Below are 27,492 nucleotides of genomic sequence, written 5' to 3'. Positions count from 1 at the left end.
AACCTGGCTATGTATTGTATTGCAACCTTCCACAGCTAAGAATGCCCATATGTGAAAAAGAAATGAAAGTAGAAACGAATTAGACATATCAGTGGACAGCTTTGATCATAAATAATATACAGCGAATAGTTCATAAAGTTGGCTCTGCATGCTGCAGGATTTACGGAAACCAACTCCATACATCTTGAATAAAAGAATTCCCGAAGAACATTATATTATTCATAGGAAGATGTTTAAAAACACACCAGACAATTTCCAAAAGCATTACTGAGAATTTTCCGCCTTTCAAAGTACTGCATAATAGTTGCGTCATAAATAGGAGAGCTGATTGTAAGTCCGTCCCTAGTCCTTCCTTCCTCTTCTTCCAAACAGAAATGTGAATCAGAAAGTGTCAAATGATCCAGTGTTGCTTTTGAGTTGCTCGTATAGTGTACGTTGGTGGTGTAATTTATTGATGTGTCTTGTCCATTATCTTGCAAAGAATTTTTGAGTCGCTGCCCCCAAAGGAAGGATGAATGTCCGCGTCAGCTGTTCCGGGGCAGTGTTATCGTCTCTGCTGTATGAGCAGTTGCGAACTGGACATGCCCAGGTACGATGGAGATTAGCCCATTTCAAAGGGATTTCTGTAGCCTAGTATTGCTATTAACTCGGAGTATGCCATTCTACTATAGCCTAGCTTAAGAAATGTAGCAGTTTTAGTTAGTCGTTGGTAGACCGAATAGCATGATAATTAGCCTAGGCCTAGCCTAGTTTTGGTAAAATTTTCCTTAAAATCGTTGCCGCATTTTGGAAATGAAAAGATCATTTCCCCATATTTTAATGTGTGGGCCTACTTTGGGCTTTTTTGGGTTTCTTTTTGTTAGCAGATTATCTAACCAACCACAGGTAACCTGGCCTAACATATGGTACCAGGCCCTTACTCTAGTGCATGATAGGATGTTTGTTTTAGTAGCCTAGCCTACATTCCATGAGTCTGATTTGAATGAGAACCATCAGTGGTATTAAGCTCATTTTATTTTACTCAGTTTGTGTTTTCCCCCCCATCCAAAAACCTTGACCAAACCCTGCTTTCCCAGTGTGGTCCCCCAAATTGTAGGACATAGGCCTAAGGATGGGATCCACCATCTCTAAAATCACTCATTTGGGTAATTCTAAGCCGGCTGTCCGCGGTGAGCTAGACTATGGCAATTGACGTTTTCTTATGTTATTTTACTTGCTTTACAAGAATTTAAAGTAATGTTTTGTCAGCCGGCTGTAACTAAGCTGTCATTGACCTTTGAAGACTACGCGACTTGAATTGCCTAATGCAGGGTAGGTCTAAGCCAGCATTCCACGGCAAGCCCCCCACCCCTCCATACCTAATACGGCAAAATTGTAACCAGTAAACACCCCTAAAAATACCAACATAACGTACCCTAGAGGTGTTTACTGGCTGCAATTTTGCCAGTGCTTAGCTATGGAGGTGGGGGCGGGCTTGCCGCGGAATGCCAGCTTAGACCTACCCTGCGTTAGGTAATTCAAGCCGTGTAGTCTTCAAAGGTCAATCACAGTTTAGTTACAACCGGCTTAACAAAATATTACTTTAAATTCTTGTAAAGCAAGTAAAATGACATAGGAAAACGCCAATAGCCACAGTCTAGCTCACCGCGGACAGCCGGCTTAGAATTACCCTCATTTGTTAATGAAACAAACATCGAAATGTTCAAAACCTACATTACAAAATAGTTTGTAGAACGACGGGATCAGGCTCGTAACCCAGTCCTATATTTTTCAGAATGTTTGCTTAGGCCAACTGTACAATTACTGACAAAGCCTGTCATTTATGTTACCTTGCCTCTGTTTTTGACCAAAATTTCTGGAGCAAACCACTTTGTTTAGTGCTTTCCTTGCCTCTGTATCAAACAGCAATTGTTGGTGTGCGTCCGATTACAGTACCAGGACTTTTGATTGATGGAAAACCAAAATGTACTTATTTCAGCAACACACATGGTGAAATGGCCTATGCTAAAAATATAACTTGGTAAAAAAAATTTATTTTATATTTATTATTATTATTATTATTATTATTATTATTATTATTATTATTATTATTATTATTTGTAAAATTAGGAGAAAGACCTTCTTTAATACAGGTTTTATTAAACAAAATGGCAGTTTCAACAGCATTTATTTTATATAGTAAACGCTCAATTCGTCTTATCAATTGTTTTTTTCTTAGCTGGAATGCTTGCAAGTAATTGACCAATATTCATATCCGGTGGTTTAGTGATGTGTAGGAGGTAGTTTTCGTGGAATGTCGACTAGTTTCGCCCTCCTCGGTAGGGCATCATTCAGGACAGGATTGCAGGATGCAATGGCTGTAATAAGTGGATTTTTCATCTTTTATCCGTGTTTGTTGGTTTGTGGACTTAGTTGCTTCATTTTTCGTTATATCCGGCCATGACGTCATTGGAAGGGTGGCTCCTGATTGGCTGTCTTCTCCTTGATCTAAGCCTACTGCTGACCGGCGATGGTGCAATTTCGAGGAAGGCAGGTTAACCTGCTGTTCCCAAAAGGTGAAGAAGCCCGCAGAGTCTCTGCCTCCCTCAGGTGTTGAAGGGCGTCCTCGGGCGAGGCTAAAGTCGTCCTCGACATCGGGCGTCTTTGGGTCATAGGTGGAGTGCGAGGGCGATCTTGCAGGTCATCCTCGGGGTGAGATCTCACTAGGCAATCACCCTCTGTGCTCTGGAGTGGGTCCTCGAGGGGCGTGGGTTGGGATGCGGGTCTTGCCTGGTTGTCCTCGGCACCTGACGGCTGTAGGGAGAAGGAAGGTCTCCTGAGTTACATTAAGGCTCGGTTTTCCTTCCCTCAGGAGAGCGCTTCTCAGAGACCTTCCTTCTCCCCTACAGCCTTCAGGAACCTGGAGAGCATAGGGAAGGAAAACCAGGAATGTAACTCAGGAGACCTTCATCCCAAGCCTAAACCGAGACAACCAGGCAAGACCCACATCCCAGAGCTCGGCCCCCGAGGAGCGACCTCCAGAGCACAGAGGGTGAGATGAGTGCACCCGGATGACCTGCAAGAGCGCCCCTTGCACCCACCTACAACCCAAAGACTAAACCACCGGATATGACGCCGAGGACGACCATTAGCCTAGAAAAACAACCCAGGACACCCTTCGAACACCTGAGGGAGGTTGAGACTGGCAAAACTTCTTCATCTCTCGGAACAGTCATTTAACCTGCCCTGTTCTATGGAAAATCGCACCATCTGACTTGATCAGCAAAGTAGGCTTAGATCAAGGAGAAGACACTACAATCAGGAGCCTTCCAAAGGACGCTTAATAAAAATAATAAAAAAGCCAAAAAAAAATGCAAGACCAGCTGGTTCTTAGTCCACAAACCAACAAACACGGATGAAAAATCCAGCTTTGACAGCCATTGCATCAACAATGATCCTGTCCTGAATGATGCCCTGTTCCGAAATCTAAGGCGAAAAATGGATCGATCATTCCACTGAAAAACTACCTCCTATACATCACAAACCACCGGGTATGAATATTGGTCAATTACTTGCAATGATTCCAGGAAAAACAATTGATACCTACCACCACAAAACCATTCTATATAAAATAAATGCTGTCAGAAAACATGCCATTTTGTTTAACAAAACCTGTATTATTATTATTATTATTATTGATTTTATACTGTTATAAATATATATATTATAGTAAATTGGTAAAACATCTAAAAGTGGAGACTTTCTGCACACACAAGTGTTGCATCATCTTCAATCTTGTTTTCAGGTCAACAACCATATGAAAAACAAATGTTCGGAAAGTGTTGAAACTGCAGAACATATTTCACATTATATAATTTGTTTTTTATTACAAATTGTTTTTCATAAATTGTGATATTATTATATATTATTATTATTATTATTATTATTATTATTATTATTTTTATTATTATTATTATTCAGAAAATGAACCCTGTTCATATGAGGAACAAGCTCAATAAAAAAAATCATTAGGGCCACTGACTTGATATTCAAGCTTCCAAAGAATATGGTGTGTCATTAGGAAGTAAGAAAGGTAAAAGGAACTACAAAAGAAGAGATCTCACTTATTAAAAGGAAAAAATTAATTAATAAAAATAATAAAAAGGTAAAAATGTATTAAAATGCAAGGAGACCAGCTGTAGGTTAGTAATGCACAATTGCATCTTTGCTTGAACTTTTAAAGTTCCAATTGCATTACATTCTCAGGAGACTTTCACAGTCCAGCGGTGTGAGGAATACAGGACCTCTGGAACTGAGAAGTTCAACAGCGAGGCACATATACTGCATATTGGTGCTGCTGTTCAGCAAATCTAGTTGCTCTCAGCAGGAAAAATGGATCAGAGATCAGTTGTGAATGTGAAAAATCTCTATTAAAATACAACTTATGAAAAAGTTACAAACAAGAGACCATACGTTGATGGTCCAAGTCACAACTGCTGACATTAGGAAACAGAAACCTACCACCACAAACCATTCTATGTTGCTAAAAGAGATAAAAATCTGTCAGAAGTAGACATCCATACTGAGAACAGTATAAGTTGTTTTGGAATGCGTCACAAATGACCTAAAACAGTGAATGAATGCATTGATTTTATCACTGTTATAAATTCTTTGAAATTTTACATCCTTTTTCATAAACTGGGCCCTAGCACATCGTCATGATTATGTTTCAAGACGTAGATTAGCACCTCAACTTATTGGATTTTGTTACTTACTGGATATGTTGTCAATTTTGGTAAAAAAAAAAAATTGCCCTCTTGTGTTTTTGGCTCATCAGGTAAAGAAAATGTGGTATATATCCTCGTGTGTTACAATGCAGCCAGTTAGTGAAGGAATTTTTATAATACTATCCAGACATAATAAATCAACCCTTCAAAGCAAAGAACCACAGTGATATGTAATGATGTACAGTAGAACCCCAGTCCTTGACCATATAAGAACTCAACATAATCGGATTTCGACATGAAATGTCGAGTAAATTTTGCATCGGAGTTCGAACAAAAAACTGGAATCCAACCTGATAAACCACATGATTTTTGTAAACAAACTGTTTCGTGATTCAGTCAGTCGGCGCTAGTTGGCGTTGTTCCTACGTGTTTAAACCCCACTCAGATGTGCTTTGAGTGTTTTTATCCCTTTACTTAGTTTTTATAGCTTTTAGTATTGTATTTTGTTAAAACATGGGCCCCAAGAAAGCCATTGCAGACAGGCAGAAAAGGAAAATGGTAAGAACCACAATTGGACTTAAAAAAGAGAGTATTGAAAAGTATGAAAGAGGCATTCATGTGACTGACTTAGGGTCTCAGTTTAAGCTACTGAGATCCATCGTAAGTACATTTATAAAGCACAAATAGGCAATAAAAAGTGCTAGTGTTGCTAAGGGGGGTTACAAGTTTGACAGAACAGAGGCCTTCTATAATAGATGAAGAAGAGAAATTGTTGTTAATATGGATAAACAAAAAACAGATTACTGGTGATAGTGCCTTGAATGTTGTGTAACTACATAATTGCTGTCATAGTTAGGAGATGCACCTTCACATACGATGCACCCCTATTTTACAAGGATATTTTTATGTAACTCACCAAGTAATTACATAGCTATAGTTTCTAATTAGTTTGGCAGCTAAAATTTGAAAATTCACGTAGCGATTCTTTTGTTTTGGTGTAGGTAGATAGTCTCGCCTGCTTTCAGGAAAGAGAGGAACAACTCAGCAAATCACTTCAATTTGTTTCTGCCGGATGATGACGAGATTGTTTGCTCTGCTAAATTTGGATTTCATTACCAGTGTTGATTGAGATCAATTTGGTAAAGTATATTTACGTGGTAGCTTTTTGGCAATTATTTAGAGTTAGGTTTTTCTTAAGACCTTAGTTCTTTCAAGATTTGACAATTTTTTCCTTACCTTGACTTTTGGATGCCAACTTTTCTGATGATGTCTGATGCAAGTATGTCTTCCCCTCATTATTACAGCAAAGGCTGTGTGTAAACTTAAGTTAACTTTTTCAGACTTTTGAAATATGCCTCTCATGCCATTTTTGATTCAGCAAATTGATTGCAGAGGTCAGGTTTGTTCTTTGACTTTAATGTGTGAGGAATACAGAGATTGGGACCCTAAATAGTGGAAAACTAGTTCTCATCTATCTAAGTTAGAGAGGGATAGGAAGAGAAAGGCATCTCCTAGGAACGACAATAAGACTACAGTTTCCCAGGAATCGATAAGTCTTCTATCAATGTTGATGTACCTATTATTTCTGCTTCTGTATTATCCCCTATTCCCAGTTCTCCTGCTGTACCACCTGATCCTTTACCCAGCTCCCACACTCCCAACTCCAATGCCATTGCCAACCTAGAGTCAGGATTTGACCGTAAGTTTGAGTTAATTGTGAATTCTATGGCCCAATTGGGGTCTTCGGTTTGTGCCCTAATGGGTCAAGTTAATAAAGGTGGTGTTATCAGTGCAAGTGCAGTGTTAGCGGAGGAGTGGGAGTTGGCTGCCCATCCCGCCAACTCTCCTAAGCAAAACTCCCTGGCACACTTCCCTGAACCTGGGAGAAGCCATACCGGAGGCCCAAGGGGGGTCGGAGGGGTCTGCCAACGGGTAGTCAACCCAGTTGCCGCTGGAAAGGCGTCTTTTCTGAGGTGCATTGTCTTTCTTCAAGTTCGGAGGCATCTCTGAAGCCAATAACAATTGGAAAAGTCCTCAAGAAGTCAAACATCTTCCTACCCCTCCCCTCCCATCCCACATAGCCTTCCCACCCCTACCCTGCCCCAGAAACTCCTTCGCTGGCCTCCCACCCCCTCAATAAACCTTTCTCTGTATCTTTATGCCAGTAAGCAATATTGCTAACACTTCCTTCTGCTGGCCCAGCCTTCCCAACACCACCTCCCTCACTGAGGGGGAGAGGACAACCAATCTGGCATCTCTCTCAAGCCCTCATTTGACTCTGGAGGAGCATTCTCTGGTGATCACCCTATCTCAGGGCAGAAGGAAGTGCCTCACACTAACCCAACTTCCCTGGGCTTCTCGGGGAGCCCAGTATCTTAAGCCTTGCTTGGTCACCTTTCAACTGTTAGGCTAGGGTGACCCCAGAGGCTACTATACCTGCGACTGTTACAACTTCGACAGTCAGCCTTGACTTGCTCTCTGACCCATCCCCTTCTCACCTTCTTCCAAAGTTTCCAAGCAGAGGGGAAGAAGGCCACTATTTTTGGTTCTCCCCTCAGGAAGTCTTGTAAGACTTGCGACAGTCAGTAATTTTCTGTGGAAAAGACAGGTGGGGCTTATGCTAGCAGTGCTGCGAGCACTGCTGCACCTCGTGCTTTGTTCAAGGTGCAACCACTACTCAGAATTTTCTGGAATCTAGGAGTACTGGTACTGGCCTGGCTAGCCAGGTTGGCTGGGCTGGCCAGGATGCCCATATCACCAGTGCAGTACCCCTTGCCAGCAAGGTCCACTGTGAGCATATCAGGATTGAACAAGCAGGTGTTCATTCAGGAGACTTCAAGGTTGTGGATTTTCAATTACCTATCCATCAGTCCTCTCAGAAGTACCTCCACTCTACCCTCGGGGGATGGTTTGTTAATTCAGGGCATATGGTTTTTGGGCTTTCAACTGTCCCATAAGTCTTCACACCAGTGTACGAACAATGCAGTACTTTAGGTCTGTTCTTCGCAGCTGTCATGGTATTAGGGGATGAAGGATAGGAGGAACGCCTTCCCTTTTCCTCTATCCACTCTCCTTGAATAAGGGTAGTCGTACTTCTTGGGAAGTTTGGTGTACACTGAATCTTAAGTGTCATCAATTGGTTTTATGGTTTTACAAAAATTTTGTATGGTGTAGGTTAATTTTACGTGGTCTTTGTTATTCTATTGTACTGCGCCCAGGGCAAGGGCAAGCCACATATTATGTGACCCATTGGATTTATTAGCTTTGGCAACCTGCGATTGATCTCCTATGTTGCAAAGCACCCACTCAGTAGAGGTGATTCTTGGCCCTACCACCACACTGCTACAGGTCGAGAGGAGCCACGACCAGAGGCAGTACCATCTGCTGTTGCTCCCTCACCAGGTAAGGTTTTCAACAAGCATTCCAAGATGCTAGCTAATTTGCTATCCCAAATTACCCCCATATCAAGTAGTTTTGGGTAGTATATGTCCATTCATCCCACCTCCACTCAATGTGGGATTCAGCTATGTAATTATTTGGTAAGTTACTTATATAAAAATGACATTTTTATAATAAAATAAAGTTTTATATATACTTACCAAATAATTACATGATCGGAGCCCGCCCTCCTCCCCTCTCATGGACATAGAGCATAAACGAATTGAGCTCCTTAGCTAAGTTGTACCTATTCTTCCCCGAAAGTGGGCGGGGCAACATACCTACACTCAAAACAAAAGAGCGCTACCGCGAATTTCGAATTTTGAGCTGCCACGTAAAGTAGAAACTATAGCTATGTAATTATTTGGTAAGTATATATAAAACTTTATTTTATTATAAAAATGTCATTTTTATATAAGCTACTTACCAAGTACAGTATTTATATAGCTATTAGTTTCTGTTAACTGGCAGCTAGAATTTTGAAATTCGCAGTAGTGCTACTTTTGTTTTGGCTAGGCAGGTGACCCCGTCCACTTTCGGGGTAAGAGAGGAACCAGCTCAGCAAACGAGATCAGTATGTTTCTGCCAGTTGATGGCTGTGGATACAGTGATTGGCAGCAGTGGATTTTTTGAATTTTCTCTTCTCTTTTGATCTTGTTGGAATCTTGGGTGAAGTATTCTCTTGATGGTAGCCTTTTTTTGGCACAATTAGATAGTGTCGGGTGTTTTCTTCAGACAGTGTTACCAATTTTGACTTTTTCTTTCTGAACATTGACTAACTTTAGGCCTTTTGACTCGTGACTTGTCGGCAATGTCCGATTTGTGTTCTCAGAGTTTTAGGTATTGCAATAAAGGCTGCAATATTCGACTAACTAAAGCCTGCTATGGACCACATACACTTTGCACGACTTGTAGGGTCAGATATGTTCTCCTGAATTGGCTTATGAAGAATATGTATCATGGGATAGTAAAATGTGGAAGACTTTGATTAGTCATTTGACCAAATTAGAAAGGGACAAAAAGAGGAAGGCAGTGGCAAGAGCTAGTAGTAAGAAGACTTTAGCGAGTCAGGTGTCTGCTAAGTCTTTTAATGAAAATTCTGATTCTCTGTCTATTGTTCCACCTTATCCCTCTTCTCAGTCTGTACCAACCACTCCTCACCTGGCTCCCTTACTCCCGATCCTGACCTCATTACCAGCCTTGAGTCTAGAAGTAACCGTAAGTTTGGGTTATTGGTTAACACAGTGGAGAAATTAGGTGCTTCAGTGAAAGTCCTGATGGACAAAGTGAGCATGAAAAGTGCTGGTGAAGTGTTAGTGGAGGAGGTGGTTGTCTGTCCCTCCAATTTTCCTTGGCAAAAGTCCCTGGCAAACTCTCCTAAACATGGGGGGAGCCAGACTGGTAGCCCAAAGGAGGTCGGTGGGGTCTGCCCACAGGCAGTTGCCCCCTCAGCCAGACCTGTTGCCGCATCCCAGGTTACGATGGAGCGCCGCTGGAAAAGCATCTCCCTGGAAGTGGATCACCTTTCATCTAGTGTTTCCAGCAATGATTCAAATCCTAGGCACCAATGGCGTTTTCAAGGAGAGTCTCGCCCTCTGAAGAGGCGCCACCTGGGAGTGTCTCAGCCTCCTTCAGTCCCTGTTAAGAAGGTTAAAGAAACTTCTCCAGAGTGACTTCCTTCCTGTAGTTTTTGGGACAGTCTGGAATGTTTCCCCCACGACCATCCGGAGTTAGTGGGACAGCTTGTGTCTGCTAAGCGCTCTACTGTTCGTAAGTGCTCTTCCGCTTCTAGGACCTCATCTTCTGCTAAGCGCCCATCCTTAGTATTGGAGAGTTCGCCTGGACATGTAGTGGTGTTGGAGCGCTCACTAGCGCCCATGCGCCCAGCTCCTGTACCTGTAGCTCCAGAGCAATCAGTGTTAGCTGGATCTTCTTTGGCTTCTTCCCTCCTGGGAAGAAGTCTTTGGCGCCAGAGCTTCCTTTGTCTGTTGAATGTACTGCTCCTAGTTGTGTGACTCTTACCGAGTGCCCGCCGTCTTCTGTGCAGCCGTTGGCTCCTGAGTGCCTATAAGCTCCTGAGCTCCTGTTAAATCACGAGCTCCCGCTGGCACCTGAGTGCCTGTCTGCTCCTGAGTGTCCGTTGGCTCCCGAGCTCTCGTTGGCGCCCGTTGGTTCCTGAGCTCTTGTTGGCGCCCGTCTGTCATTTGTCACAAGACAATCTGTCGGCGCCCAAGTCCATTTCTGCTTCTGAGCGCCCAATTTCTTCCAAGCCTTCTGCAGCACCCGTCTCTTCTTCAGTGCTGTTAACTCCTGCTCCCGCAGTTGCAGTTTCGCTCCCAGCCACATCTCTCTTCATTCTCTGCAGCACAACAGGCTTCTCAGTAGTGGATCCTTCATTCCAGTTGATCCAACGCCAGTTGAATAATATCCTGGGCTTAATTAAGAAGACGCCTTCGACTCCTCAGCCTATTGCAGAGCTGTTGCCCATTTCTTCTGAGGAGGAAGAAGATGTGGAACCTGTCACCCCTCCTTCGGCTTATGCCTCCTTGTTCAGGTTCCTGCTGGCAACATCTCCAGATTTCACCGGCTTTGACTTACATAATGGACAACCAGACTCCTCCTCCTTTGAGGCTAACTAAAATGGTGTTGTGCTCTTCAGCTAAGAAAGCTCTACATTGCTCTCGATCAAGAGAGAGCAGGGAAGAGTCTATTTTAGTTGTCCGCCGTCTATATTGTCGCAGAGAAGATACTTATCTTATGCAACCGGAGAGGCCCCATCCATGGGAGCTTCTGCCTCCTCCCAGGGAGACTTCTCTGAGTTGATAGACTCTTCCAGAGGGTTGGTGTTTAATTCAGCGAAGATTTTGTTCTCAACCTTGGAATTGGACCACCTAATCAAGCATCTTTTTAAAGTCTTTGAAGTGCTCATCATTTTAGACTGGGCAGTAGGAGCCCTTGCCTGTAAAATTAAGGTTTGCCACATATTCTGGAAGACTCCTCTTCGGACTTTTTGAGGATCATCTCATGCCTGGATAAAGGTATAAGAGATGGTTCGCTTGAGTTATCCTCACTGTTTGTGATGGGTATTCTCAAGAAAAGGGAGCTTTGTGTTCCTACACCACGAAAGGAGTGACCCTTTCTCAGAAGTCTGCACTCCTCTTCTCTCCCACTACACTGACCAGAAACACCTGTTCCCTCAGGTTATTGCTCTGCAGATTGCTTCTGATCTGCAGAAAAAGGCCACTTAGGACTTTCTCGGGCAGCCAGTGAGGCACCCTAGAGAGACTTCGGCCTTCAGCTCGAGGATAGTTTCCCCTGTTCAACCTCAGCCCTTTTGTGGTAAGGGCAGACAAAGAGGCTTCCTTAGACCTAGCTCTAGCTCCCGTTTCACCCCTTGAGCAATCAAAAGTCCTCCAATAAACCACCTGCACATAGTGAGGATCTAGTCCTCCGCACACCTGTGGGAGCAAGACTCCTCCACTTTCAGGAGCATTGGAAAGTGAGAGGAGCAAAAAGCTGAATTGGCGCAAGTCTTGAGAGAAGGTTATTCTGATCCTGTTTCTGGGAAACCTCCTTTAACCAACAATCCCATCTTATTGACGGCCTACTCTGTAGGCTCCGAGAGGTTTTCAGCCCTCTCCCAAGAAGTGTCAGCACTCCTTGAAAAAGAAGCAATCGAGTTAGTCAAGGACACTGCCTCTCCGGGGTTCTACAATCGGCTGTTTGTAGTCCCCAAGGCCTCAGGGGGCTGGAGGCCAGTTCTGGATGTGAGTGCCCTGAATTTGTATGCACAGAAAACAAGATTCAAAATGGAAACCGCCCAGTCTGTCCTTGCATCCATTCACCTAGAAGATTGTTACCTGGTAATTATATATATAGCTGTAGTCTCTGACGTCACACGGCAGAAAATTGAAAATCGCGGCAGCGCTAATGAATGGTCACGTGATACCCCTTCCCACCGCCCTCTACAGGTGAGTGAGAGGAACCATAACCCAAACTCTTCATATGTTTCTGCCGTGTGGTACCGGTAAGCCGTTCAACTTAGCAGAGAATTATCGCTGATTCTTTCGTTGGACATTGTTGGTGATGTACAATTGTTTGATTTGAATCTTTGGCAGACATTGTTTGTACTTAGCTTTTTTCATCCCCGTCTTCCTTATTTAGCATTATGTCGGACACTGGTCCCTCGGTGTATAGGTTTTGTAGCAAGGGCTGCAAAACTAGATTAGGGAAAATTACCATTGACCCTCATTCTGTGTGTTCGGGGTGTAGAGGACAGGTTTGTTCGGTATCGTTAACCTGTGAAGAATGTAAGAATTTGTCAGGGGAAGAATGGAAGATTTTAAATGCTTATCTGAGAAGGCTTCAAAAAGAGAGAGCTAGAAAAGCTTCAGCTAGGACTTCCTCTTTATCCTCCCGTGATAGTCAGGATGTATCTTTTTCGGTTATTAACCCTGATATTCCTTCTAACAAATCTCCTATCCCAGACCCCGTTATTCCCGAACCCGATACCGTGGCCAGTCTTAAGACGCAGATGGATGCGCGTTTTAGTGTTATGCTTGCTGCCATGGAGCGGATGAGTAAGTCTTTGGTAGTAAGAAGTGCAGTGTCTTGTGATAGTGCAGTGGAGGAGCTGGCTGTTCGGCCCACTCATTCTCCTAGGCCTGGACCTCTGTCAAACTCCCCAGCACCAGGGAGGAGGCAAGTCGAAAGCCCAAGGGAGGTGAGTGGGACCTGCCCCCGAGCAGTTGGCCCCTCAAGCAGTCCTGTTGCCGCTTCCCAGGATGCAGATGTTAGCCATAGAAAAGGCACATCAAGGAGGTGTATGTCTTCGAGTATGTCGAGTGAGGATTCGCCTAAGAGAGGTTGGCGCCGTAAAGATGTCTCGAGACCATTCAAGAGGTCTAGGTTGGCATCTCCTTTGGCAGTTCCCAAGAAAAGAGTGGCGCTTCAAGATCAACCTCCTTCGTGTAGTTTTTGGGAGGAGCCCGAATGTTTTTCGCATTCCGTTGATTCGGGAGACGAGAGGCATGTGTTGGAAGCGCGGAGACGCTTACGTAAGAAGAGAGTGGTGTTGTCTTCGCCTGTTGTTGCTGCTTCTGGCGTGATTGCTGCATCTAGCGCCACGCGCCATGCGCCATCCTTCGTTTCCTGGGCTCATCACGCCATCGCCACGCCACGATCCTCCTGGCCCACGCCAAAAATTGTTTCTCCTGGTGACTCCTCATCCTCACTGGGTCTTCGCCATGCGTTCCATTCTCCTTCTTCCGCGCCAAAAGATTGTTTCTCCTGGTGACTCTTTGTCAAGCTCCAACACTGCGGTCTTCGTGCCTCGTTCTGTTCCAGATTCTCCTTCCTTCTTCCGCCTTGCCTCAAGATTTGTTTTTGGCGGAAATGAATAGGAAGCTTGATAGCATTCTCGGCTTGTGGAAAAAGTTTGTGGAAAATCCTTCCGTGAACGAACTGCAAGTTGCTTCGATTTCTAAGGATGCTCCTTCATCGAATGAATGTGCGGCTTCCTACGAGCGATCCTGTGCTGCATTCTCCTAGGAAGACGAATCTTCCTCCATCTAGATCCTTGGCTCTTTCTCCGATTTCTGGTGGTGATGTTGCTTCGAATCGGAGGCGGAGGTACAACCAGAGAAAGAGAAGCCTTTATCGAGCTATAAGCAACTGCTTCAGTATTTTCTGGAGAATTTTCCGGATTCCTTTTCACCAGTATCCCCAGCTTCTCCGAATCTCAATACGCTCGTGATAATAGGACAGACACTTCGCTGGCTACCAAATTAGTTCTTTCTATTTCGGCCAAGAAAGGATTGAAGAAAATGGAGGAGTGGCTTGCAGAGAAGAGGAACAAGGGAAGACTGTGTTTTGTTTTCCCCTTCGAAATTGTCGTCTCGTCGTGGTGGTTGGTACGAGACTGGAGAATCTTTCTCGTTGGGAGTAGCTGCCTCCTCCCAAGGAGATTTCTCTAGTTTGGTAGATTCGGCCAGGAGGTCGGCTCTTAATTCAGCCAAAGTATTCTTTTCCACATCGGAATTTGATCACCTCTGCAAGAATGCTTTTAAGATTTTGGAAGTTATAAGTTTCCTCGATTGGTCGGTTGGAGCTCTTGGAGGAAACTAAAAGCTTGCGCCCTTCAGGACGATCAGTTCGCTTCCCTGTCCGACGTGTTAGCTTGCATCGACAGGAGCATTAGAGATGCGGCTATGGAACTCTCTTCCGTGATTACGTTAGGTAATTCTCAAGAAACGTGAACTATGGTGTTCTTTCACCACTAAAGGTGTCTCTCGGTCCCAGAAGTCAGCTTTGTTGTTCGCTCCTTTAGATAGGAAACATCTTTTCCCGAGGGAAATAGTATCTGAGATCGCTTCGACTCTTCAACAGAGGGCAACTCAAGACTTGCTGGCACAGTCCACCAAGAAGCCTAAACCGTTGCCTTCAACAGTTGCTCGCCCGACAACGTCGACGGAGAAATCTCAAGGTCGGCCCTTTCGTGGAAGAGCCCCTGCTAAATCGTTTCCCAGATCGAGAGGGAGAGGTCGTTTTGTACCTAAAGCGATCAAACCCTCCGACAAGAAGTGAGAGCGCCTCCTTCACTCACCAGTAGGAGCCAGACTGTCAGCTTTCTGGACAGTCTGGGAAGAAAGGGGAGCAGAACCTTGGACAGTCTCGGTTTTAAAGGAAGGCTATTCAATTCCATTCTTGAAGGACCCTCCTTTGTCCAGGGAACCAGTGGTCTTAATGGCTTATTCTCTAGACTCAGAGAAATGTTGTGCTCTAGAGAAAGAAGTGTCAGCTTTGCTAGAGAAAGAAGCAATAGAGAAAGTTCTCCCCCCTTTCTCCCCAGGATTTTACAATCGTCTCTTTGTAGTACCAAAGGCGTCAGGAGGCTGGAGGCCAGTTCTAGATGTGAGTGCTTTGAACCTGTTTGTAAAGAAGACAAAGTTTGTGATGGAAACCACTCAATCAATGCTGTCATCCCTTCTTCCAGGAGATTGGATGGTATCCATCGACCTCCAGGATGCGTATTTCCACATCCCAATCCATCCTGCTTCGAGGAAGTTCCTTCGCTTTGTGTTCAAAGGCGAAGTGTTTCAGTTCAGAGCAATGTGCTTCGGCCTCTCGACGGCCCCCCAGGTTTTCACCAGAGTTTTGTCATCAGTGGCGAAGTGGCTACATCTGTTGGGGATCAGAACAGTTTTTTATTTAGACGATTGGCTCCTGCGTGCGAAGACGAAGGAAAGGTGTGTGAAGGATTTGGAAAAGACTCTTCATCTAACCGAAGAATTGGGACTTCTGGTAAATTGGCAGAAGTCACATCTGGTGCCATCTCAAGAATTAGTCTATTTGGGAGTTCAGATGAACTCAGTAGTTTTTCAGGCTTCTCTGTCGGTGGAGAGGGTAGAGTCGTGCCTGTTGAAAGTGCGAGATTTTCTGAAGAAGACCCAGTGCTCGCCAACGAGTGGATGAGCCTTCTGGGGAAGTTGTCTTCCAGAACCGTTTGTGAGTTTGGGGAGACTACATCTAAGGCCCCTTCAGTTCTTTTTAAGAGAAGTCTGGGACAGGAAGAAGAGCCCGGACTCGTTTGTTTTTCAAATCTCAGAGGAGATAAAGGCAGACCTCAGTTGGTGGAACTCTCCAGAGAAACTTCAGGAAGGAATTTCACTGTTCCCAAAGAACCCCAACCTCATCTTGTGTGCAGACGCTTCAGATCTAGGATGGGGAGCCACGTTAGGCAAGTTGGAAACAGCAGGCCGATGGAAGGGAGAACAACTTCGGTGGCACATCAATCTGAAGGAATTAAAGGCCATTCATTTAGCCCTTTTAGAATTTTCGAAGGTGGTAAGGAACCAGGCAGTGATTGTCCAATCAGACAATACAACAGCTCTCGCATACATAAAAAAGCAAGGAGGGACCCACTCGTTCTCGCTATACCTGGTAGCGAGAGATCTTCTGTTATGGGCGAAAACGAACCAAACGACGTTGATGACAAGGTTCATTCCAGGAAAGCTCAATGTGAGGGCAGACGAGCTAAGCAGGAGCTTTCAAGTACTCTCAACAGAGTGGATCTTAAATCAAGAAGTTTGCCTCCAACTGTGGAATCTATGGGGTCGTCCTCTCATAGATCTGTTTGCCACCAAGAAGACAACTCAACTGCCTCTTTATTGCTCTCCAGTGCCGGACGAGGGGGCAGTCTTCGTGGATGCAATGCTGATGGACTGGTCAGGTCTGGACCTTTACGCCTTTCCTCCGTTCAAGATGTTGAGAGCAGTTCTAACAAAAATGTTGTCCCACAAGGACATGCGCATGACGCTGGTTGCTCCGTTTTGGCCAGCAAGGGAATGGTTCCCGGACTTGATAAGTCTTCTCGTAGACTTCCCGAGGCTTTTACCACCGAGAGTAGATCTACTCAGACAGCCTCACTTCCGAAGATTTCACGGAGGTCTATCCGCTCTTCAGCTAACTGCGTTCAGACTGTCGAACGTTGCCTCAGAGCTAGAGGTTTTTCAAGGAAGGTCTCTAGAGCCATCGCTAGAGCTCGTAGACAGTCCTCCACAGCAGTTTATCAAGCTAAGTGGTCAGTCTTCAGAGAGTGGTGTGTAGGAAGACTGGCACATCATCTTCTAAGACCACTTTAGAAGAGATCGCAGACTTCCTCCTGTATCTGAGTGTGGAGAGGAAGCTGTCTTCGTCTTCGATCAAGGGCTACAGAGCAATGCTTTCGACAGTCTTTAGGCATAAGGGCCTGGATATTTCAAATGATAAGGACTTGTCAGATCTTATCAGATCGTTTGAAACATCCAAGAATTCCAGAGAGAGATTGGTTTCCTGGAATTTGATGTGGTCTTGAAATGGCTTGTGGGCAGTAAGTTTGAGCCATTATCGTCTTGCTCTTTCAGAGACCTTACGAGGAAGACAATCTTCTTGGTAGCTCTGGCTACAGCAAGGAGAGTCAGTGAGTTGCACGCCCTAGATAAGAGAATTGGGTTTCTAGGGGTAAGGCAGTCTGTTCTTCATTGTTGAGTTTTTGGCAAAGAATGAGACTCCGTCTAAGCCTTGGCCGAGATCCTTTTCGATCCCTGGTCTCTCGGATTTGGTGGGACCAGATGAAGAAGAAAGACTTTTATGCCCAGTAAGAGCATTAAAAGTATATTTCGAAAGGACTCAAGCAGTGAGAGGTCCTTCTCCTAATCTTTGGTGTTCTGTGAGGGATCCGAGTAGGCCTCTTTCGAAGAATGCTCTTTCCTTCTTTTTGAGAGACCTGATTGTAGAAGCTCACAACCAGGTAGAAGATGTGCAGCTTCAAATTTCTAAAGTTAAAGCACATGAGGTGAGAGCGGTCTCAACCTCGTTGGCATATAGGAGGAATCTTTCCTTAGATTCAATTATTCAAGCTACATTTTGGAAATGTAGGTCAGTGTTCGCGTCTCATTATTTGAGAGAGATTGAGACAATATATGATGGATGCAGTACGTTGGGACCGTTTGTGGTGACTGGCACGGTGTTGGGTAAGGGAATAAAGGAAGTCGATCCTTCCTTGTGATGCTTTCTCTTGCTTAAGGTTAGCGTTGTTGTTTTCTGGGATGTCTGGGGGTACATTGTGACTAGGAGTACCCAACAGTCTTACATTTTGGGTAATATTTTTAAGGTACAGGTTATTGGTGACACCCCTTGTTCTATGTGTTTTTCGTGTACTGCGCCCTGGGCAGGGGCATTTATTTGGTTGGTTATCATGCATAGTCCACGGTGAGCCCTCGACTGGCATGTAGCCCTCTAGCACTTAACCCTCAGGTCTATATACCTAGTTGGTGCAAGTTGAGGATAGCAGATTAAGAGGCAGTATCCATCAAATCAGCTACCTCAACAGGTAAGGAACCATCATTGTGTTTTTTTATTTTCACAATTGTCTAGACTTTTTCATATTAGCTGCCATGGCCCACCTCCATCAAGGTGCCAATCAGCTATATATATAATTACCAGGTAAGTTATATGTACAAAAATGTATTTTTATAATAAAATGAGGTTTTGTACATACTTACCTGGTAATTATATAATCAAAGCCCACCCTCCTCCCCTCTCATGGGCAGGTATGGCATAAACATATGAAGAGTTTGGGTTATGGTTCCTCTCACTCACCTGTAGAGGGCGGTGGGAAGGGGTATCACGTGACCATTCATTAGCGCTGCCGCGATTTTCAATTTTCTGCCGTGACGTCAGAGACTACAGCTATATATATAATTACCAGGTAAGTATGTACAAAACCTCAAGTCGAGGACAAATGTGCGGAGGACCTTCACAAGACCCTTCTTGTCATCAGGAGCACCCTCCAGCCTGAGCTTTTACCTCGCTTGACTTCCAGTTTGCCTGGCGCCAGCTCTGCCCCGAGCTCCTAGGAGTGCCCTCCAGCTCCCGACTGATTAGTTATCTGGTATCCAGCTCAGTTGGCGCCACCTACATCCTGGTGCCACCTACATCCTGGCGCCAGCTTCCGACATCTGGCGCCAAATCTCCCCACATCCTTGGCTCTGGGGAAGAATAGGGAGCTCTCTTTTATGTTGGAATTTTCAGGTATTACCTGAGCAGGATAGGAAGCACATGGGGCCATTCATAACCTATAGTGTTCTGACAAGGACGCTTTTTTGGCCCTCTAAGAACGCATTGATCTTCTTCACGTATAGGCTTGGTTTATGAGACCATTCTTAGTTTCAGGAGAGCATTGGGCCTACTTTTAAGTGAAAGCTAAAGACATCAGAACAACTTCTACCTCATTAGCCTTCATGCACATACTTCCATCCTACAATCAACTTACTGGAAGTGCAATCGATTTTGGCTTCTCACCTCTTCAGAAAAGTTTAAACAGTGTTAAAATTTTTTTGCAGTACCTTGTGATTATTAGTACACTGGCTTGGCATCGTGAAAGGAAGCATAGGATTTTCTCCTATCTCTTCACCTTGTAGTAAGGCGCCAAGTTTTGTGAGAGCCGGGGGTACAATGTACCTGGAGCACCCACCACTCTCAGTGGGTGGGTCGTGGTCTTTATTTCAATGCAGGTGACAGTGTTATCTGGTTGTTTTATTGTGGCACTGCGCCCAGGGCAAGGGCACTTTTTTGAAGTTTGGTAGCCTTTGGTTAACTCCTTCGCTGCAAAACTTCCAATTATACTTTGCTAGCCATCGGACTTCTCCTTCACTGCAAAGTTCCCATTTAAGTAGCAGACACTCCTGGCTATACCGCCATGTCACTGCAGGTTGAGCACCAACCAGAGGCAGTTTTCTATTGCAGGCTCTCTTAACTAATAAGGAACAACAAGCATTATTTTCAGTGCTAGCAGCTTTTTCTATTTCAAATTCATTACATGTCTTAATGTTTTGGAGTAGAGTATGTCCATGTATCCCACCTCCTGTCAGTGTAGGAATTTGCATAGCTGTCAGTGTGGGAATCAGCTAAAAATTACTTGGTAAGTTACTTATATAAAAAAGGGATTTTGACGAAGGAAAAATCTATTTCTGGAGAGGGGACCGTGTCACCCGGTGAAAAAGTCCATTCAGCACTTATTTCTAGGTAATTCCGTTGCTAGATACCAGAGAAAGCTAAATGAAATGCTGGAGTTACTACCCCCAGAGCGAGCTCCATCAGATGGAGTCGTGTATGGAAAAGGGTGAACTACAAAAACACGGAACCTTATCCTATGGAGATCCCAAAGTCAAAAGTCCCACAGGAGGTGCCATTACAAACCCATGCACCACTCGCGGACAGCACACAAAACACACGCTAGATCAACATTCCATTCCATGAAAGCATCACCCCACCAGAATGATGTTTACTATGGGAGGGACATGACACATGATGGATGGTGGGTCACTCACAAGGTCCCCTCTCCAGAAATAGATTTTCTTTGTTTTACATCCTTTTTCTGGATCGGGTCCCGTGTCACTTTAGTGAAAATTAACAGAGAAATAAATATCATTCTTAAACTAAAGAGATAATAATTCTAAGGGGGAACAGAAGACCGAAGGTCCAAAAGAAATTTTTAATCACTAGTAACAATAACAATAATGTACAAAAGAAACTGATGTTAGCTTAAAATTAACATGACAATATGAAAAAATATACATAAACAAAATAACTATACAATATTGAAAACCTTATAACTTAAATGTGTCATTTAGACAAACATATAGATAACACAGCCAGGTGAGAAGTCAAGGCAAGCCTGACTGAAATGACCGTAAGGGGATAACTGAGGCAGTGGAGGAAATTGAAATGACTAGGAATCAGAAAGGGAACCAGAGGGAGGAACAACGTTCCCTGCCGCACTGCTGAGAATTTAAGAGCTTTTTTTCAAATAGTGACGTTTGAAAACCAAGGGTGACTTCCAACCGTTGTACCTGGTAAGATCCGTGAAATTCATGTAATGAAAGTAATTAATGGAGGTGGCCACAGCTCTAATATCATGAACCCTTGGGACTGAGTCAGGGTTAGCCTGCTTGATAAAATAAAGGATCTGTTGTCTAATAGCAGACATAGAGAGATTACCCCCTTCCCTGATAAAGAGAGGCCCAGAAGAGATGTGCTGGACCTGTCTAAATAAGCCCTCAAGGTATGAACTGGGCACAGGGACAGGTCTTGAGGCAGGGGAGAATTTTCCAAGGCGACCACCTATGCTGCTTAGAACTCTTCATTTTTGGCCAGGAAGGTAGGGTGAGGAATCAGCAAAACCTCCCCTGATGGAAGGAAGTTTTAATGTCGAAGAGTGGAGACCCGCTTATCTGATTCCAAGAACATGGTATTGACAGGATCAACGTTAGCATCCCTTTGAGCCGCAAACTTCATAAAGTCCACAAAGCCAGGGCACTTTGGATTTTTGAGGAAGCTGACACAGTCTGAGTTTGTACTACTTGTGTTAGTTTTAACTGGGGATTGGATGTGGCCAGAGTTTCAGTTCTAGCAGAAGAGGAAACCAGCTGCTCTTTTTGGCCAGTAGGCCACTAGAGCTACTTGACCCTTGAACGTCCTCAGTTTGTGAAGGACCTTTTTAGCAACAAGTTCACTGGAGGAACAGATAGATCACCTTCCACCTGTTCCAGTCCAATGACATTGTGTCCGTGAAAAGAGCTTTGAGGGTCCAGGTTGGGAGCTACATAATGAGGAGCTTGTTGTTGAGCTTGGTTGCGAACAAATCTACCTCCAGACCCGGAACTTGTTTGCAGATCCAATTGAACGAGCCCTCTGTCTAGGGACCACTCCGACTTTTTTCATTTTGTTGTCCTTGATAGAGAATCTGCTACGACGTGCGGACCCCTGCAAGATGGGTGGCAGATAGGTGCCACTTGTTCTTGCATGCCAAGGAGAAAAGTGCAATCATTACCTGGTTGATCCGGCTCGATTTTGAACCTCCCTGTTTATGCAGTGGACTACCGTGGCGCTGTCCAGAACCAGTCTTATGTGAATCTTCTTGGGAAGAAGCTTCTTCAAGGTAAGGAAGACCGCCATGGCCTCCAGAACGTTTATATGGAACTGGCGGAACATGAGGACCAAGTCCCTGTACTTCTTAGTGTTGAGAATATCCTCCCCACCCGCTTAGGGAGTGCGCCTGTGTGGATAACCAACGCCGGAGGAGGAAATTGAAGGGGGACTGACTTGGACAGGGTCCGTGACAGTCGACCAAGGCCGAGTCGCTTCAAGATGTGAGGATCAGAGACACCTTGTCCCTGAGACTGATATTTGCCCGACTCCGCCACACTCTGTTGATATCTTTCAGTTTCACTTTCAGCAACAGGTCTGTCACCAAGCGAACTGAAGGGAGCCCAAGACACGTTTCTTGGTCCGCCGAGAGGCCCTTTGGATTTGAGAAACTGTCTGGTTGCTCTGGCTATCTCCTTCCTCTTGGGAGGAAGAAGAGAGAGTTGTGAGAATTCAGATCCCACTGGATTCCTAGCCATTGAAAACAACTGCTCGGAACCAGGCGGGACTTCTCCTGTTTACCACGAAAGCCCAAGGATTCTAGAAAGTCGACCACCACGGATGTAACTCTCCGGCATTCCTCGACGCTGGATGCCCAGATGATCCAGTCGTCGAGATCTCGCGTTTGGCGTAATCCCTTGAGACCGAGTTGTTGTACGACCTGTTGTCAACTTGGTAAAAATCTTGGGGCATGTTGAGGCCGAAAGGCATCACCTTCCTGAAGGAATATGCCTGCCTTCCCGAGCCTGAACCCCAGAAAGGGAGAACCTTCTCATAACCGGGACGTGATAATAGGCGTCGGAAAGATCTAGAGAGGTGGTTCTCGGCTCCACGGGGCAAAGTAGGGTCCTAACTTCAGACAGTAAGCATCCGAAACTTGTCGCAACGAATGTAGGAATTCAGACGGGACAAGTCCAGAATTACTCTCCGTTTGTCGGAACCCTTCTTGGGAACACTGAAGAGCCTGCCTTGGAACTTCAGAGTCCTCACTTTCCTTATAGCCTGTTTCTGTAGGAGATCCTCCACAAAGTCCTCGAGATCCTTGGTCGTTTTGATAAAACTTGACTGGTGGAGGGGGATTGTCGATCCAACTCCAGCCTAGGCCCTTGAAACTATACTCTGAGCCCAGGGACAGAAGGTCCACCGAGCTCGAAAATGGTACAGCCTCCCACCCACAGGATGTCCATGTCATCGGTCCTGTGTTTGCTTCCCCCTCTGGAGCCTCTACCTCCCCTGTTCCTGGGAGAGGAGCAGGGGTTCCCCTTCCCCTAGAAAGAACCACGGGGCTTATTGCCTCTGGTTGATTGTCTGGAGCGAAATTTCCCCTGACTTTCATATGCAGGATTGAAAGCTGGGAGGAGACATAGGAGGAGCAGCCAAAGACTGATGCGCCGGGTTCACCAGGACATACTGAGGCGGAGGATGGGAGGAAGAGGTCGAAGGCTGACCTTGTAAAGGAACCTGAACCAAGGACTGAGCTGGAAGACGTTTGAAATGTTTAAATTTCTTACTGGACTTTGTGGGAGGGCTGGCAAGATCAGACTGTTTCCTTTTATAGGGCAGACTCCAACGGGAACGGAGACTCTGATTGACCCTAGCTGCCTCAGATAAGACTGCATCAACTTCTTCTTGTGGAAAAGATTAGCTCCCCAGATCGAACTCTTAAGAAGCTTATTTGGTTCATGCCAAACTGTGGCTGCTGAAAAGATGTGCTTCCGGCAGGCCAGTCGGGCAGTCATAAACTCAAACAGGTCTTGTTGAAAACTTGCCAAGAGAGATTTCGTCAAGACCTGGAATAATGGATCTTCCCTATAAACCAAAGAAGTTGCTTCCACTAAAGCCAAAGAGTTCAAAAGACCTGGCGAACTGTCTTTCCTTAGTATCAGCCTCTGTTTTCAAGAGCATCTCCGGGATCTTAGGAGCTGCTCACTGAACAGATCAGAGGCGCAGTCCTTGGGTCAAGCCGAGTCAATTTATAAACGTATTAGGGCTCCCTTCCAGAATTCGGTGCCTCCGGGAAAGACGAGAGATGTCGGGTCCGTCTCTGTCGGAGATGAGGAAGGGGGTTTACCTTCAAGCAAGCCTGACTAGTCAGGAGGCCACTTTCGAAGTGCAAGGGAGAAGGAGAACATCACTGAGAGTGAACATAGTGAACACTCCTTAGCTGGTGTAAGCTTCTGTGTTCTCCGCTTGCCACTCCGTAAGGGTCCTCATCAAAGACGACTGGGCTTGGTCCCTAGGATAGATAACCGTCTCCTTAGGGACTTTATCAGACCTGTTCCAAACCTCTCCCCTTCAGCCTGGCAAACCCAGTGTAGGGAGATGTCAGGTCCGAGGATAGAACTCCAACTCTTCCACTCTCCTCGTGCCCAAACCCTCTATGGTAAGAGTACCTTACTTCACCATCTCCATGGAGCATAAAGGGCGAGACGCCAAGGATTCCCTAGATCAAAGGGAGGGAGAGTGGAAGGGTCAGGAACAGAGCAGAATGAGACCTAGAACGAGAACCTTGTTGTGATTCCACCTTCTCCGAAAGAGACTGAAAAGAAGAAGCAAGACCAGACAGCTTGCTGTCTACCCTCTCCACCGATCTTCTCAAACCTCTGTCGATTCTTTCCAGGAATTGTTCAAAGAAATGAAACGTCCTCCAAAGAAGGAGGAGCGGGAACTACCTGGCGTGACTGAGGCTCCGCTCAGGACCCGGAAGGGGGAGGCTGTACTGGAAAATTCGACGGAACGGGGCTCGACGCCGATGCCGCCGCAGGGACCCCATATCGGCCTGCGGGAGTAGGTGGTTTTCTTTTTAACGGACTTCACCTTGGGGCAATAGACCTAGACGTGCCCGTAAGGTATGAAGATTTAGAGAAGCCTTTAAAAGAAGCAACAGAGGAAGAAGGAGAGCTAAACAGTGGAGAATTTAGTTCTCACTTACCCCACTCAGGACCTGCTTGATGCTCCGGGATAATGCTCGGAGACTCAAGGCCGATTTCGAAGTTCCGCCGCGTCTTCTGGAGCGCCGCCAAAGCTCAAAGCCGAACTTCTAGAGAGGGCTGGTCAACTCCCGAATCCCGGCAATCAACGGAGCAGCAACCTGGACCTGGTGACAGAAGCTGTGATCAAGCGCCGGGGAAAAAGGACATTACAAATGTCCTTCGAGAGTATGTGGCATTGCCAGCTCCTACGTTGTGCCCAAAGCCGCTAACCCAGACTTTAAGGGCCTGAATCGGTCAAGCATCACGAGACTTCGCGGTCAGCCTGCCGGAAGAAAAACATTATAGTTGGCTAAGAAGGAAAGATGCATGATCACCTACCGAATCATCGAAAGCCTGCTCGGTAAAGAGCGTAGCAAACATCACATCCGTCAGGGTGCCAAACAATAAGATCCCCTCACGTGGACCGCACATCCGGAGTGAGACCGACAAACTTCGTGGCAGCTGGCCTGATGGAGGCTTGCGAGCACCCTTCTTCTTGGCAGCGTACCACCTGTAAGAGTATGAGATTATGAGTACACTGTGTAAGGTGCGGAGTAGTGTGCGGAGAACAACAGTATTAAACAAAGCAGTAAACAACCAGCAATGATCCGGGAGGTAACCGGGTAAAAATCTCATAAAAACAAAATAAATAATAAAATAATAAATAAAACAAAATAAATTTACCGGAACTAGCCGGAGTAACATGCCTTAAAGTAAGTGCGGATACAAAATGAAATGGGAAGGTTAAACTGTCCGGAGAAAGCGCATTCCCTGCAACTAAAAATAATATGAAACAGCGATAACGGAAGACCGATAAACGCTAGAACCGCCGCAGCGGGAAGCAAGGAATGCGCTCCGATAGAAGACAGTAGTTAGCTAAGGGCAGGGAACGTCAAAAGCCCAACACGAAGTCAGGCAAAAAAGCTCAACTGGCAACAAAGAAGGGACTGAACCGAGTGTCGCCAAATTAAACGACACTCCTGAGAAGACGTATGAAGGAGGAATGAAAACCCCAGAGGAAGAACCTAAAGAGAACGACCAGAGAGAGTGGAATGCACAATAAGGGCGTTCCGTGTCCCTCAAAGCCCACTTTCGCTGACTGAGTCGTTGCCCAGCAAACGAGAGAATGCAGGAGAGGAACAGGAACAACCTCCATGGGGATAGGGAGATAAAGATGGCCAAAGATGGTGGACGGGAGAGGGGAAGCCCTCCCGGCCACCAACAGTCCCAGGAGGGAGAGTAAATAGGTAAAGTCACGGACCGTACCAAGGAGAGGCCAAACAATGCAGAGGTTTCTTTTCATAAGCTATAGGCTAAAAGGAAGGAATGCTCCCATTAAACCTGGATAAGTTAACAAGGAGATTGAAAACAAATCAAGGGAAGAGAGAGCACTTTAAGGAGGAGGAGGGGCGAAAAGGGTGGGTCGACATAACCAAAACCGGAAACTAACCTTAAGTAAAGACCAAACTAGGGTAGGCTACATGAAGCCCCTCGCTATCCCAGCTTTCAACCAAGAGGCTCATTAGCCTGAGAAAAAGCCAAAACAGGGAGAGGGAAGCAACATGAGATCCTTGAGCTGTTCAGCTTAAACGAGGCTTATTAGCCTTGTTCGCAAAAAGACTTTCAAACAGGGGAAGGGAACACAAAGGAAAGACCCTAAAACTTAAGGAAAGCGTCTATTGGAAAATACTGCACAAAACCTTATGAAGGGCATGTGAGTTCATTTTGAACTTGACCACCCCCTTTTTCATGGAAAAAAATTCAGCTTAAACAACGCCTAAAAAGGAAATCCAAAGCTAACAACCAACCATAAAAAGGATAAAATAAAACATAACAAAACAAAACAAGAGGGAGGACCATACCCAACACGATGTGGACGTGAAGGGAAATGGCCTTGCCCCTACAAAAGAAATATCCATAATAATCATCAAATATCAAATGCATCCGAACACTGGGTTAAAGATAAAACAAAAACTTAAAAGAACTAACGTAAATAAAATTCCCAGAATAATAAGAGAAGAGAAGGGCAAAAATAAGGCATGTTAATGAATTGATAAAATGCGAATTTCGAGGGGAAGCCCCGCCTAAACACCAGCCCTCATCTCGAAGCAAATGAAATAAAACGTTAATCAATCAAAATCACTAATTAGACCTCATGAAAAGGAAAATTATCCTAAACACGAAGAGGAACACAAATAAAAAGATCGAAAAACAAATTGACCCAAGATCACGAACCACGCATGGAGGTCACGTGAGGCGAAAGAGGAGATCGAGACGTCTTTTACGTTATAAATCCTTTAATTATTAAACTAAAAACAAATAAGGGAGCCTCAATCGCCTTGAACTAAAAACGAAAAACTGGTACTCAACTTAGGTGACGAAAGACCTTGTGAGGAAGCCATAATGATGCAAAAAGGCACAAGATTAAAAGCACAACGAAAAATCATTCCGAAGGTGCTTGCTGAAATGGAATGCGGCTAGCAGGTGTTTTGTGTGCTGTCCGCGAAAGTGGTGCATGGGTTTGTAACACCTCCTGTGGGACTTTTGACTTTGGGATCTCTATAGGATAAGGTTCCGTGTTTTGTAGTTCACCCTTTTCCATACACGACTCCATCTGATGGAGCTCGCTCTGGGGTAGTAACTCCAGCATTTCATTTAGCTTTCTCTGGTATCTAGCAACGGAATTACCTAGAAATAAGTGCTGAATGGACTTTTTCACCGGGTGACACGGGACCCGATCCAGAAATGACATTTTATGATAAAACAAAGTTTTATATATACTTACCAAGTAATACATGATCGGAGCCCTCTTGCCTCCCCTCTGATGGACATATGGCACAAACAGAATGAGATTGTCTGCTAAGTCATTCTTGGCATTCCTAAGTGGGCGGGACCAGTCGTCTGCACTG

At 45.1% G+C, this 27,492-nt stretch overlaps 1 protein-coding gene across 1 annotated transcript in view; it reads left to right on the top strand.

The window, feature by feature from the left end:
• The first annotated feature begins 313 nt into the window (after positions 1-313).
• Positions 314-27,492, top strand: part of LOC136849494 (uncharacterized) — a 209,336-nt gene continuing 182,157 nt past the window's right edge. The window contains exon 1 of the mRNA XM_067122840.1: positions 314-589. Within this exon, the coding sequence (XP_066978941.1) occupies positions 512-589 (78 nt within the window). The 5' untranslated portion in view covers positions 314-511. The remainder of the gene's footprint in view (positions 590-27,492) is intronic.

The sequence above is a fragment of the Macrobrachium rosenbergii genome, chromosome 21 (genome assembly GCF_040412425.1).
Source record: "Macrobrachium rosenbergii isolate ZJJX-2024 chromosome 21, ASM4041242v1, whole genome shotgun sequence".
Lineage (NCBI taxonomy): Eukaryota > Metazoa > Arthropoda > Malacostraca > Decapoda > Palaemonidae > Macrobrachium > Macrobrachium rosenbergii.
The sequence above is the reverse complement of the archived record's forward strand: the minus strand, read 5'-3'. Positions and strand labels throughout refer to the sequence as shown.